The sequence below is a fragment of the Schistosoma mansoni genome (assembly GCF_000237925.1).
Source record: "Schistosoma mansoni, WGS project CABG00000000 data, supercontig 0211, strain Puerto Rico, whole genome shotgun sequence".
Taxonomy (NCBI): domain Eukaryota; kingdom Metazoa; phylum Platyhelminthes; class Trematoda; order Strigeidida; family Schistosomatidae; genus Schistosoma; species Schistosoma mansoni.
In genome coordinates this window covers 179,106-192,936 of record NW_017386081.1, presented here as the reverse complement: position 1 = coordinate 192,936, position 13,831 = coordinate 179,106, and the positions used below count along the sequence as shown (strand labels likewise).

Genomic DNA, 13,831 nt, shown 5'->3' with positions numbered 1-13,831 from the left:
AATCAAATAGTGATTAGTAAGGCATACGGACTATTTTACAGTGAAGAAATCAGACAACTAATTTACTTAATTTATCAGGAAATAAATGCATCGAAATTGAGAGGACGATCGACCAGTGAGACAAATGAATGACACGTACGCTTGCTTCTATGATGCTACATTACCAATAAAAATTACTGACTTTGTTTGTTACCTATTAATCATCTTCAAAGATAAGGAAATTACTAATATTTGGGAAACACTACTTTGAAAATAGATTGTAGACGGAACTCTATTTAGAATAGTTGTATTTATATTTCTTCTTCGCATACATTTGGCAGATATATAGCAAAAGAAAAAAGAGTACTACATTATGACTAATATAAACATCGATTTATTATAAAACCACTAGGCGACATGATAGAAAAATTGGACAGATATCTCACCATGCCAACCTTTCTTTTTTAACAGGTATATCACACTCTGCAACATCATTCTTATTTAGATTATCTTTAGTGTTGAATGGTGTGCGAATGGAAACATAATCTTGATTGGCTATCTGAGTATCATCTGTTTTCGAACCGTTATCAGCAACAATCAGAGGAGATGGAGAATCTCTGAAACTATATGTATGATTACCCAATGTAGAAAGCCATCGAAACATACTGAACAATAACAATAGAATTGACAAAAGTTAAAGAAATTGAAGGATGTTTGGAAACATGTTAACATCTTAAAGAATACAACGAACACATGGAATTCTGAGACTAGCAAAAACATACCACAACCACAAATAATGTTGCCAGATCATAAGTGGTATATTGACTTGGTAGACCAGGTTGCCTATTGTGGTAACTAAGTGGATTCATATTGATTGGGAAATTTGGTCCTTTATGTATCAACCTAGACAAGTAGGTTGCAGAGGAAACAACGACAAGAGAACCCGATCTATGGTTAGAGGAGAAAGTTATATTGCCATCTGTACACGAGTATGAGGAGCGAAAGGGACTTCTACACAACTAGCAACCCGGTGGTGCCGACTTTTCATAATAGGTCGAATCTAAAGTAACGCAGTTCACTTTTTTTTCACAGATTACTGCCACCTGTGACAGGGTTCGAAAAGTGAAGATCCAGTATTCTGAAATCTCTCCACAAAATGGACATGTGTAGCAGACCTAAAGTAGTTGTACCTTGAGTTCTGCGGTCTCACTCCCAGGTCACTAGGATGGACTTAACTAGGTCTCCTATAGCGACACATGAGGAAGTATTCTTACATTGTGTGGGCGACCAAGAAATGACAAGTATTATTATTGTGAGTTATGTAAGTCTTTGGGGTAGTTCGAAGTATATGTAAGTATATGATTCCAAACCAATGGTGTACATGGTCCCCAGTATCTTGAGGGAACAAATGGCGGATGAATGAATCGTTGGTCACCGGCTACCATGGGACTGTATCTCCTCACGATGCTCCACTGCCTTGTGGATCAGACCTTTAGGCCAAAGGCTCAGGGTGTGGCCCCCTAAGAAAACCACCTGCTTCGGTTTGGGCACCCGGGAAGTATCACAGCCCTCACACAAAAGTGTGGCGCATATGTATCTGGTGCCCTTTGTACCAATATGTATGTGATTAAATAAATAAATAATAATATGTCAGATAGGACATGCTTCTTTATCTAGGACTCGAAAATCTTGTTGCATCGATTTGTTGCATTTTTGAAACGCAGTTAAAGGAACACGAACATACTTTTCGATGTCCGATTATAGTTGTATTCCCAGAACTTAAAGCAGCGTTCGACTCTGTTGATCGTGAACTTCTATAGTAATGTCTATCATTGAAAGGAGTATCAAAGTACATTAACCTTGTACAGGCTCTCTACTCCAACATTAGTGGTGGAGTCAGAGGTGTGGTTAACTGTCATTGGAATTGGTTACTTCGTCAACGTTGTCCGCTTTCCCCACTTTTATTTAACTTTTCCATAGACATGCTTTTACCGACGACACTTTCATAGTCTGACTTTTAAAGGGTTGGCCTACCAGGATATTCAGTTATACACTTAGAATACGCCAAATCGTTAGCAATGGTGTGGGCGCATTGATTCTCTGTTTAACTCTAGACTTGGCTGACAAGACATATGAAGTCAGTTACTAGTGTGGATATGACCACTGTACTTGATTTTTCATTAGAAAGTGATTGAATAGAAAAATAGAAAAACGATTAATGTTACATAACCACCTTTTCTAAGAAGCCACGATTGCAAGCAACAAATTACACACTGAAACTTAACTACATATGTACATGGATGACCGTAGGACGGATAACAATCCAACATTGAATACTTCATAAATGTGAAAGGATACGAGTTTTCTTTCGACTCAATTAGATCAATATGTTCATATACATAATGCATCTTGAATTCGTTTCTTTGCTCCTATTAATAAGACGGAAAAAAACAGGCAAATTAAATTGTTTAAAATTCAATAAAACACACAAACTGCACATTAGATTCCTATCAGCGCTAACGACTAGAATAGTATAGCACTGTTTAATACTACTGCTTTGTGATCAGTGTTTAAAAAATCCAGTCCTATAATAAGTTGGTTGACACTCGAATAGCTCTATAGTCACTTCTGCGAGTATCGACAGTGAATTATCTTAGGCAGTACCATTTGTTCTAAGAATAAAGATATACTTCATTGATAGGTTTCAGCAAACAAGAAACCTAGAAAAAACCGACGTTTTGCCTCTAGTTGTCTAACACTGGAAAACAAGGATATAATGAACAGGTAAAAAAATTAACTGTCGCGTCGTTCTTCATACCAATCGAATGCTCTTCCTTGAATAAGCGTTTGTATTCTAATTCGTGAAAGGCAAAGAAGTGTTGGGATATCGAGTTTGTGGGTTAAGGTTGACTACGGTGTTTTGTAGAAAACGATAGAAGAAATGAATAGTAAATTTTTATTACGGACTTACGTCAATAACAAAGAACCACTGAAAGCTAATAAGGTAGCATTTTCAAACTCTTCAGAACCGAATACACGATAGCTACCCAACCGTTGCGGCTACCTTGACGTGGTGTTTGGGCCTGCCTATCGTGATAAACCAGTCGAGCTATATTGGCTGGAACAATCATCCTTCAAGGTCCTACCATACCAGACAGGTCGGTTGAAGGGTGGTAGGACTTAAAGCAGCAAAACACTCTCTCCGCCTTCCCACAAGGAGATGTGGGGTTGGAGAAGGTCGACCCCGAAATAAACACCTCGCCTTATTCCACGGATTTCCGTCTCCGGCAGTAAGGTCCCAACAAATACGGAGCTGACACGAAAATTACCCACAAAAAGGTCGTGTGTGACCGGTTTCAATCAGTTGTCCCTTGGGTACTGCAGTCACGCTCTCAGGTCACTAAGACCACCTCTAATCCAATTTCCTTTTCAGGTACCTACAGAAGGACCCTTCCACGGTGTGGGCAGCCGAGAAGTGATAACCGCCCTCATATCTCTAACAGCACTCCAGAAAAAGCACTATTATAATTGATCCCCGTTAATAGTCGCCTATGTGTTTTTCGACTAAACAGATCCGTAATTTATTTTTTTGAACACATAAATATTGGTACAAGGCGGCACCAGATATATATGCGCCACACAAAAAATTGTCATTTCATCTAATTGTGTGAGGGCTATGATACTGCCCGGAAGCCCAGACCGAAGCAGATGGTTTTTTACAGGGACCACACTCGGAGCCTTCGATCTAAAGGTCTGATCCACAAGGCAGTGGAGCATCGTGAGGAGACGCAGTCCCATGGTAGCCAGTGACCAACACTAGGTTCATACGCCATTTGTTTCCTTAGGATCCTGGAGTCCATGTGCACCATTGGTTTAGAATCAGGGTTTTCCAACTTCCCTAGGTGGACTCACTGGCTCGGTTAAAGCACCGGACATTCGCTTTTCGTCCTCTCAATTTCGTAAACAACACCCTCACCACGAGAAGGCCGTGAGTAGGACTTCTCTGGCAGAGACTGTATACGCGTGGCCGTGTAAGAGCATTTCGAGAGAGAGGGCGGGCTCTCCCCACTCTCGGCCGGACCAGAGCATTTGGGGGCGATCCGTAAGAATTCGGGAGGATAGGGACACACGTCGTTGCCTTTTCGTCGTTTCTGCCTACGCTCCTACTGACTGCAGCCATAATGAAGTAAAAGATGACTTTTACAGAAAACTCTCTGAGCTTCTTCAGAAAGCTAAGCACTCAGACATAGTACTCGTAGCGGGTGACTTTAATGCCCAAGTAGGAAGCTTAAACCAAACAAAAAGATATTTAGGTGGGTATTTTAGTATTCCAGCTCAGCGAACAGATAATGGTGATAGTCTGTTGCAACTGTGTCCAGACAATTGTTTATTTTTAGTAAACACTAATTTTAAACATAAGGAGAGACTTCGTCTAACATGGCGACCACCTGCACCAAACCAATGATGGGCTCAAATAGACCTTTAGTCATCGTTGGAGAGGTTCGATAGAAGACTTTCGCTCCTTCTGGAATACATGTTTAGACTCTGATCATGCTCTAATACGAGCACGCATTTTCTTGCGCCTCACTGGACGCAGAAAAACCACACTAAGAAGACCCATTAGAATTTAACTGGAGGACGAGAAAGCCAAAAGTAAGTTCCAGGAACAAATGAGTTCACATTTAGGCAGTTTTGTAGACGAGGCTGACCCAGATGTTGCTTGGAAAGATATACGAACAGCTGTGGGAACAGCAGTAACATCTATTAGTAATTTAAACCAAAGGGTTACAAAAAATCAATGGATTTCTTCTAAGTCTATTGCACTGATGGATTCGCGTAAACTCATCCCATCAGGCTCTGAACACGATGAAGAGCGACAGCAAATCAGAACTAGGTTGACAAAAAGTCTACACAACGATCGTGAGCAGTGGTGGGCAACGAAAGCAAAAGAGATGAAAAAGGCAGCGGCTGTAGGCAACACCAGACAACTATTCAGACTAATAAAAGAAACCGGAATTAAGAAGTAAAGTGTAAGCGAGACAATTTCGGAAAAAGACGAAACTCTTATCTGCTCTCAGCCAAGACGTTTAAAAAATGGGCGGAACACTTTAGAGAACAGTTTAGCTGGCCTTCGGTTACTCTACAGTTACCCACCATTCCCAGACAGTCTGAATGGAACATTGAAGTAGGTCCCCGACCCTAATTGCAGTTCAAAAGGCTATAGCTAATATGAAGCGAGGAAGAGCAGCAGGTCCATATGGATTGGCTTCAAAGGTCTTCAAATATAGTGGTCCAATTTTAGCGATTAGGCTGACTAATATTCTAGCTAAAATCTGGGAGTTGGACGTAATCCCATCTGACTGGTCACAATCACTTATTGCCACAATATATAGGAAGGGGCCAAAATCATCCTGTGATAACCATAGAGGGATTAGTTTGACTAACATAGCATCTAAAATATTGTCCTCAATAACTATCGGGCTCCTAATTAAGACACGTGAACTGCAAACACGAGAAAATCAGGCTCACTGAAGACGTGGTCGTGACTGCATCGACCACATATTCACTATTTGTCAGGTTTTAGACCAAAATAATACACATAGGCATCAGACAATGTTAATTTTTCGTGACTTAAAACCCGCATTTGACTCTGTAGACCGAAAGGCACTGTGGCAGTGTCTGCCATTGAAAGGTGTACCTCAGAAGTACATAAACCTTGTGAAGGTTCTTTACTCGAACACTACCAGTCGAGTGAGAGCTTATTGCGAACTGCCATCTGATTTTACAACCTCAAGTGGTGTCCGACAAGGCTGTACACTATCCCTATTTTTGTTTAACTTCATTATAGACCTATTGCTGGAAATAACACTCTTGTCGACTGAATTTTCAAGAATTCATCTCCTACCAGGAGGTAGTGAAGTAATCGAACGTGTCGACAACTGCACTTATCTTAGAAGTCTGATCAGCCCTAATGGGTTGGTGTTAAAATTGCTTCATATCTTTCTATCTTCCTGTACTATATCCTTATATACAATATTTCTTTTATATATTACCACCATTAAATTAACTACTTCTATGGATTTGGTATTCATCTTGTGCTAATGAGGTGTGGCAACTTGAACTGATGCATTTATATGCCTGGTCTTACATTACAGCTGACTGACCGGATAGCTTCTATCCACCAGCAGAAGACCTACGAAGAATTTCCTTACTTAGTAAACATACCACTATATTTTTAAGTAAAATGAAATTACTATAGCGGGATTAAATGTCTCATGATTATTAGTTGAATGACGCATTAGACTGTATCAGGATTTTTGCGACCATGCACCAGTAAGAAACAAAACCAGGAGTGGAAAACAATTAACCTCACTGACGTAAAACACTAACTTGTAATTCAACCACTTGGTACCAGCACCAATAACTTTGTACTTATCTATTTATTTAAACATAAAGATTGGTACAAGGAGGCACCAGATAGATATGCGCCTCATTGAAACTTCGATTTGTGTGAGAGATGGGATACTGCGCGGTGCCCAGACCAAAGCAGGTGGTTTTCCTAAGGCGCCCCCACACCCCGAGCCTTTGACCTTAAGGTCTGATCCACAAGGCAGTGGAGCATCGTTAGGAGATGCAGTCCCATGGTAGACAGTGACCAATAATAGGTTTATATGCCACTTGTTCCCTCAGTATACTGGAGCCCATCTGCACCACTGGTTCGAGGTCAGGATTTTCCAATTCCTCTAGTTGGATCCTCCATACCCACCAACTCGGTTTAAGCGCTGAACATTCGCTTTTCATCCTTTCAATTTCGTGAGCAACACCCCTGCCACGAGAAGGAAATAACTTCGTACATAATAGCCTAAATCCAGACTTTTAGCTAATTTGTGATTTAGTGCAACCTCTATTCATTATGTGATATAGAAAACATATATCGAAAACCTCATTGGAAATAAAATAGTTCAAGAACAAACTTCAATAAAAAAAGATTACTTATATTAAGTTCATAACGCAAGCAGGAGTATGATACGAAAAACTCACTTCGTATTTACTCCAATTAATTGGTTGATGGATACCATCATTTTGATATTTTGTATTATACTGACTAAAGTCCACTTGGTTAAGCATAAGACCTAGTCCTGGAGCTTTCGGTATATCTATCTACATATAAATGAAAGGGAAATATGAGCATAAAAATGACAACACAGTGTATTTCTTCAAATTGAATGACAAAATTTGGAAACCGCCAATACGTTGTGCGTTCTTATGCCACAGAAACACACAACTAAACCTAATGAAATGGCTCCATTCACTAGTATACTATGCAAACTCTATAGTAATGAAAACATGATGGCAGCCTTTTGTAACTTCTTAAGCCCAAGTGTACGCTCATGTATTCAAGGTTTTTAGTCTCATTGATTATATGAAGAATAGTAATATCAAAAACTTACTGCCTAAACATATATAGCTGGAGCATGCCTCACTCCAATCAATGAAATGCAAGCAACCCAATTAGTAAGGCACAGCTTTATATATGAATTACATTGTTAACTCGCAAACGACAAGTGATTTAAAGTTGAGGTTATCTGCAATGTTCCTAATGTTCGCCAGGTGTACACCGAACGTAGGACATTCGATCATTTTCCCGTCCATTTGGTGAGTAGATTCTGGACATAACTGTACCCATTATTAAAGAATTCACTTGAAGTGGATGGAGATATTGGCAACTATTTGTCATGAATATATTATAGTGTTCGCATAAAATAATAATTTTTTTGTATATACCTAACTGTGAGATTCAATATAATGCATTTAGGTGTGTCCATAGAGTTTTTTTTACCACTAGGATACGTAGTGCTTAGATCTGGGGATTTACAAGGTTCGCATATTACATTCGATACTATTACTACTGTGGTGTGTACTACTGATGTCGATAGATATAAGTAGTATGTATCATCCATCAAATGTGAAATACCTGGAGGCAGAAGGTTAGGAAGATCAAAGAAAAGAGAACGAGAACAAAGAATAATTAGTGTGCAAATAAAAGAACAATGAATTCTGAGAAGATTTATTGACATTTCGCAAAACGAACAGTCAAGTTTGAGACCATTGACTGATATTTTGCAAATGAAGTATTTACAGTATGGTTCTCAGATTTTATTAAGATGATCTGTAATTTTGTATTCTGATACATTCGATTGTCCCCACTTGTGTTCTCGTTTACTACACTATTACTGCGAAAAATCTTACACTTTCAGTGTACTGAAGCTTGACAACGCAGATGAAAAACATAAGTGAAACAATCATGTTACGGTTTGAAGTCTTTAATGAAAATTACAATCTGCTGCACAAAATTGACTTTCTAATTAAACGAAAAAATAATAGAAAGTGCTAACTATGACACACTGTGTACAATAAAACAGTGCGAACAACGTTGAACACTCCATGAAGCATGAAATATTCAATCTGTAAAAACTGTTGGAACAGTAGTTTAATTCGATAAAAATTCCAATTAATAAAACATACTTGGTCGAAAAATTACGAAGTTAATTCATTTGAGGTTGTTTACGGTTCAGTCAAAGAAACACAAATAGACGGGGTTATTACAAGCATAAAACAAGGATTAATTTGCGGACTCTCATTGTGGTGACGAAGACACAAACTAATACATATACGGAGAAGGTAGGACTTTTAAATTTAAAAATAATTCTGAAAGTGTAGCACAGAGATAAGTCAATCTGAACAGAACCAACTAATTTCGAGTTTTATTAAATTATACATATATATATTCCTTTTCTATTCTCTGGAGATGAGGCTTACACTGAGTTACAAAAAGTCGGAAAATTTATTTTTTTTTTACTCAATGGGATAATAGTGCAGTGTGGTCTACCTATATATATACTACTTATATAAGTAGTATATGGTGATGGTCAGGCATTGAATGTATTTTGGCAGAAGATCGATAAGGAAAGAACAGAAATGAAGCGCAATCAGCACGAAAATGAATGAACAATAAAAACAGAGAAGACGGACTGATGTTTGCAGAAGAAACAGTCAACATTGAAACAATTGATTGTTATTTTGCAAATCGACTGTTTACAGGATGGTTATCAGAATTTATTGAGATAGTCTGTAATTTGTGCCTAAATACATTCGATTGTCCCCACTCGTGTTCTCACTCACAACAATACGAATGCATTTTTATTTTTATTAATAATAGTTCACCCAAGGTTCAGTTTATTTGAAATTATCAGGTCAAACTTTGGTATTGATACCTACATACTTTCGAGTTTTGTTTTAAATTACATTGTTTACAGCGAACTCACAAAAACTAGTGGATAGTAAACGAGCTGGAGAGGCAAGAATGGCAGAACACGTAATGATTCCCACATATGACTTCTTCATAACAACACGGAAACAACAATGGTTTGTCTACAACTCCATCTCATTACCTTATCAGTGAATTGGTTAGTAAAGAAATAGTAGGCGATAATGAACCTCCTAAAAAATTATTCATGGCTATAGGAAAGATTCAGAAGGTACACTTAAGAACGAATACATTTGATTTGCTTTTCTTGAATGACTTCAAACTCTACTGACCCGTTTACATGTGTGTTTACTTTCAGGCTAATTCTGCAAGTATCGTTGTGTTCCCTAAAGAATAGCCAGAATACAAGTTATGTTGCGAGGGCGCCTAGTAACAATTAATTAGATTGGCAGAACATTTGATTAGGAGGTACACGCAAAAAAGTGAGAGGAATATATATATATATATATATATATATATATATATATATATGCGTGTTTTCAATGTCAATGTAAATTGATGCATAACTTAATGATTAACAAAGGTAACAAGCAATGAAGGAATAGATAAAAATTAGGATGCAGATATGGATTCAGTCAACCTGACATATTCGGATGCATGGTGGATCAAATATTCAAACTACAATAAGTAGATAATGAAAATATAAATGGGCATTTCTTAATCCTTCTGTTTCACCGTAAAATAGGTCATACACATAAAAAGTTGAGAAAGGCTTTTTACAAATACATTTCAACTTATGTTAATAAGGTTATTTCTACAATATCAAGATTACGAAATTGACATTCAGCCTTGAGAAACCAATAAACTTCCTAAAGCTACCGAACGCCATTGGTTTATATTACTTCTGTTACGAAATACTTGTGACTGATTCTGATGTAGGTTTGTTCTCTGAGCTGGATGGTTTGGTCGTGGAGCTTTCATCGTCCTTCTGAACGACATCGTCAGCGCAAACGTCGGGTAGAAGTGAAGTGTTTGATTGATTCAAACTCTATAGCTGACAAGTAGCTTCAAGATCATGCGATCATTTTAAGGATCTATTAAGTTCAACCCTGCATTCCAGTGAGGACCAGTGCCAACAATGCTGCTTACTCTCTCCTTTTCTCTTTCTTCTGGTGGTTGGTTGGATTATGAAAACCTCCACATCTCAGGGGAAGCACGGTGTATAGTGGACAGCTTGCATGCAATTAGACGATTTAGACTTCGTAGATGACCTAGCCCTTCTATCCCAGACACATCAACAAATGCAGGTAAAGGAAACCAGTGTAGTAGCAGCATGCCTCAACAAACAAAAGGGAAAAAGAAAGATCCTAAAATACAACACAGTGAGTAACAACCAAACCACACTTGATGGAGCCTTGAAAGAGGTGGAAACTTTTGCATATCTGGACAGTAGACGCAATAAACAAGTGGAATCTAATGCAGATGTGAAGGAATGGATTAGGAGAGCAAGGGCTGCCTTTCCACAGTTGAAGAACATATGCAACTCAAAACAACTGTCACCCAATATCAAAGTCAGATTCTTCAATACGAACGTTAGGACAGTTCCACTGTAAGGAGCTGAAACTTCGAGAACTACCACATTCATCATCAAGAGGGTACAAGTATTTATAAATAGTTATCTTTGCAAGATACTAAATATCCGTTGGTTGAATACTGTCAGCGACAGCTTACTGTGGGAGAGAACAAACCAGCTTCCAGTTGAAGAGGAAATTTGGAAAAGGCGATGGAAGTGCATAGGACATACATTGAGGAAACCATCAAACTGCACCTCACGGTCAGCTCTAACTTGGAGTTCTCAAAATAAATGGGTGATAAACATCAAAACGACGAATCCGAATTGTAGCAGCTGGAAGAGAGAACCCAATACAGGGTCAGTTGGAGATTCCTGGTCGGCGGACTATGCTGTAATAGCGTAACTAGGCCTAAATGAGTAACCACATATAAGTAATTTTTCAAACCCGTCAATATTTATTACTTCATAAACTTTGTTTTACTTTCTTCAGGTGTGCGTCAATTATAACTAGAGCAGTAGGAAACAACGTTATGGTTACTTTTATTTGTTGAATGGAATGTGTGGTCTGGGTTAGAAAGTACCGACAGCTTATCTTTATGGCTTATCCAACTATGCAGATAAATAAAGTGGTTAGGAGACAGACTAACAATTCGTACGTAAGCACATAAATAATCAATAACTAGTAATAAATACGGAAATTTACACAGTACATATTTTATTCTTACTCTTGCTTTACTGAACACAATATCGAACACAGCTTCTGTTGCATAACCACGTAGAACAGCTAATGCTAAACCAATCATTTTACGTATTTGATGCAGCATAAACGATTGACCAGCAATACGTATGATAGTATATTGATGCTCACCGAGTAAAAATGTAGGCATACATTCGGCCGATATAATATATCGACTACAACTACGATCCGTTACAAGTCTTGCGTTAAAATTAATCAAAAGAAAAGTTTAAATATCGGGATGAATAGTACGAAAATAGACTAATAAATAATTGAAAAACAAAGATATAGATCACTTCACTTTTAACTTATTGAAAAACATTTTACATCATTCATATATTGGGTAGTTGAAGGTAATCGGCGAAAAGCTCTGGTTCACCAAAATCTCGTGAAAGCTGCTGTTCCCTAAGAAAGATAATGTTTAATTTTGATAGAACTAATGATACTCGTGAGATTGGAGTCCATGTAATCTAATATCACGGTCAGTTGTGATGTTACTGATTAATTCACACCCTAGTCAACGTTTTCGGTTTGAGTCACTATCAATTTTTAGATGTTCCGATGTTATATTTGGACATTGCATCGATTTGAAAATGCTAAATGCTAAGAAGGAGAATAATATATAACTTAGCAATTTAGCTATAAATGTTAATTAAAGCAGTTTGACACATTGATGTTTTAAACTGTTACATGTATTAAATCACTGACTAATTTGTATCAAATATTGCCTCGTTTAATGCATTTGAATTTAAATATTGAATAGTTAGGTATATCATAAGAAAACCATATTTTGATATCGTTTATGATCGAAGGTTGTATGCTGTGGATTTATTTGTGGTCATGATAAAGCATTATCAGTAGATTTGCCTTCTTCCATACACTGAGCCGTATTAGTCCTAGTTCAGTTATATAGTGACAGGTAACCAGCTGTAATCGCAGTTATAATAAGTAAACATACTAGTTTTCTGTCTTATTCACTTATGCATGTTACCCCTCCTGGAGGAGCATAGACCGCCCACCAGCATTCTCTATCAAACTCTGTACTGGACAGTCCTTTCCAGTCGTTATTCATCATTTTGATGTCTGCTTCCATATTTCGACTAAGTGTGCTCTTTGGTCTTCCTCTTTTCTGTTTCAATTCAATATCCCAAAGTAGCGCTTGCCTCGTGATGCAGCTTGATGGTTTCCGCAATGTATGTCCTATGCACTTCCATCGCCTTTTCCAAATTTCCTCTTCAACTGGAAGCTGGTTTGTTCTCTCCCACAGTAAGCTGTCGCTGACAGTATTCAACCAACGGATATTTAGTATCTTGCAAAGATAACTATTTATAAATACTTGTACCCTCTTGATGATGAATGTGGTAGTTCTCGAAGTTTCAGCTCCTTACAGTGGAACTGTCCTAACGTTCGTATTGAAGAATCTGACTTTGATATTGGGTGACAGTTGTTTTGAGTTGCATATGTTCTTCAACTGTAGGAATGCTGTCCACCTATCGACTTAGAATACGCAGATGACATAGTCCTGTTTGATGAAGACACTGACAAAATACAGAGTCTTCTGTTAGAACTGAGTAATAATGCCAGGATGTTTGGGATGCGTTTCTCCCCATCTAAATGTAAATTGTTACTCCAGGACTGGTCTGCACCAACACCTGAACTAAGGATAGGGAGTAAAGAAGTCGAACGTGTCGACAACTTCACTTTTCTTGGAAGTCTGATCAGCCCTAATGGGTTGGTGTCTGACGAAATCTCAGCACGGATTCAAAAAGCTCGTTTGGCTTTTGCCAACTTACGTCACCTATGGCGAAGACGAGATATCCGTCTATCAATTAAGGGACGAGTATACTGTGCAGCAGTTCGTTCTGTCCTACTTTACGGCTGAGAAACGTGCCCATTAAGAGTAGAAGATACTCGCAAGTTACTAGTATTAGACCACAGATGCCTTGGAAATATTGCTCGCATCTGCTGGGAACACCGGCTGAGTAATAGTGAGGTAAGACATAGGGTATTAGGGAATGATGGTAAATCAGTTGATGAGGTTGTGGATCTTCATCAACTGAGATGGTGAGGCAACGTGTTACGTATGCCTGAACACCGATTACCACGACGCGCAATGCTGACTAGTATTGGGGATGGTTGGAAGAGTGTTAGGGGCGGCCAAACCAAAACGTGGCATCAGAGCATGAAGTCACCAACTTCTATTCTGAGCCATGTCGGTAGATGCAGACTACTTGGTTGGGGTCCGCGTGACTATCGTAACCAATGGTTGGAGATT

At 38.4% G+C, this 13,831-nt stretch overlaps 1 protein-coding gene across 3 annotated transcripts in view; it reads right to left on the bottom strand.

The window, feature by feature from the left end:
* Nucleotides 1-352: 352 nt before the first annotated feature.
* Smp_086450.1 (pseudouridylate synthase, putative) overlaps nt 353-13,831 on the bottom strand; it is a gene marked incomplete at its 3' end in the record, with an annotated part of 30,948 nt that continues 17,469 nt past the window's right edge. For 2 of the 3 annotated variants that reach the window (XM_018792732.1, XM_018792721.1), the window contains exons 7-10: nt 11,546-11,756; nt 7,021-7,140; nt 2,338-2,408; nt 422-644 (exon numbers count right to left, since the gene is read on the bottom strand). In XM_018792732.1, the coding sequence (XP_018647215.1) occupies nt 422-644; nt 2,338-2,408; nt 7,021-7,140; nt 11,546-11,756 (625 nt within the window). Of the gene's footprint in view, nt 645-2,337; nt 2,409-7,020; nt 7,141-11,545; nt 11,757-13,831 lie in introns of all 3 variants that reach the window. The other variant, XM_018792710.1, reaches the window with a different exon arrangement.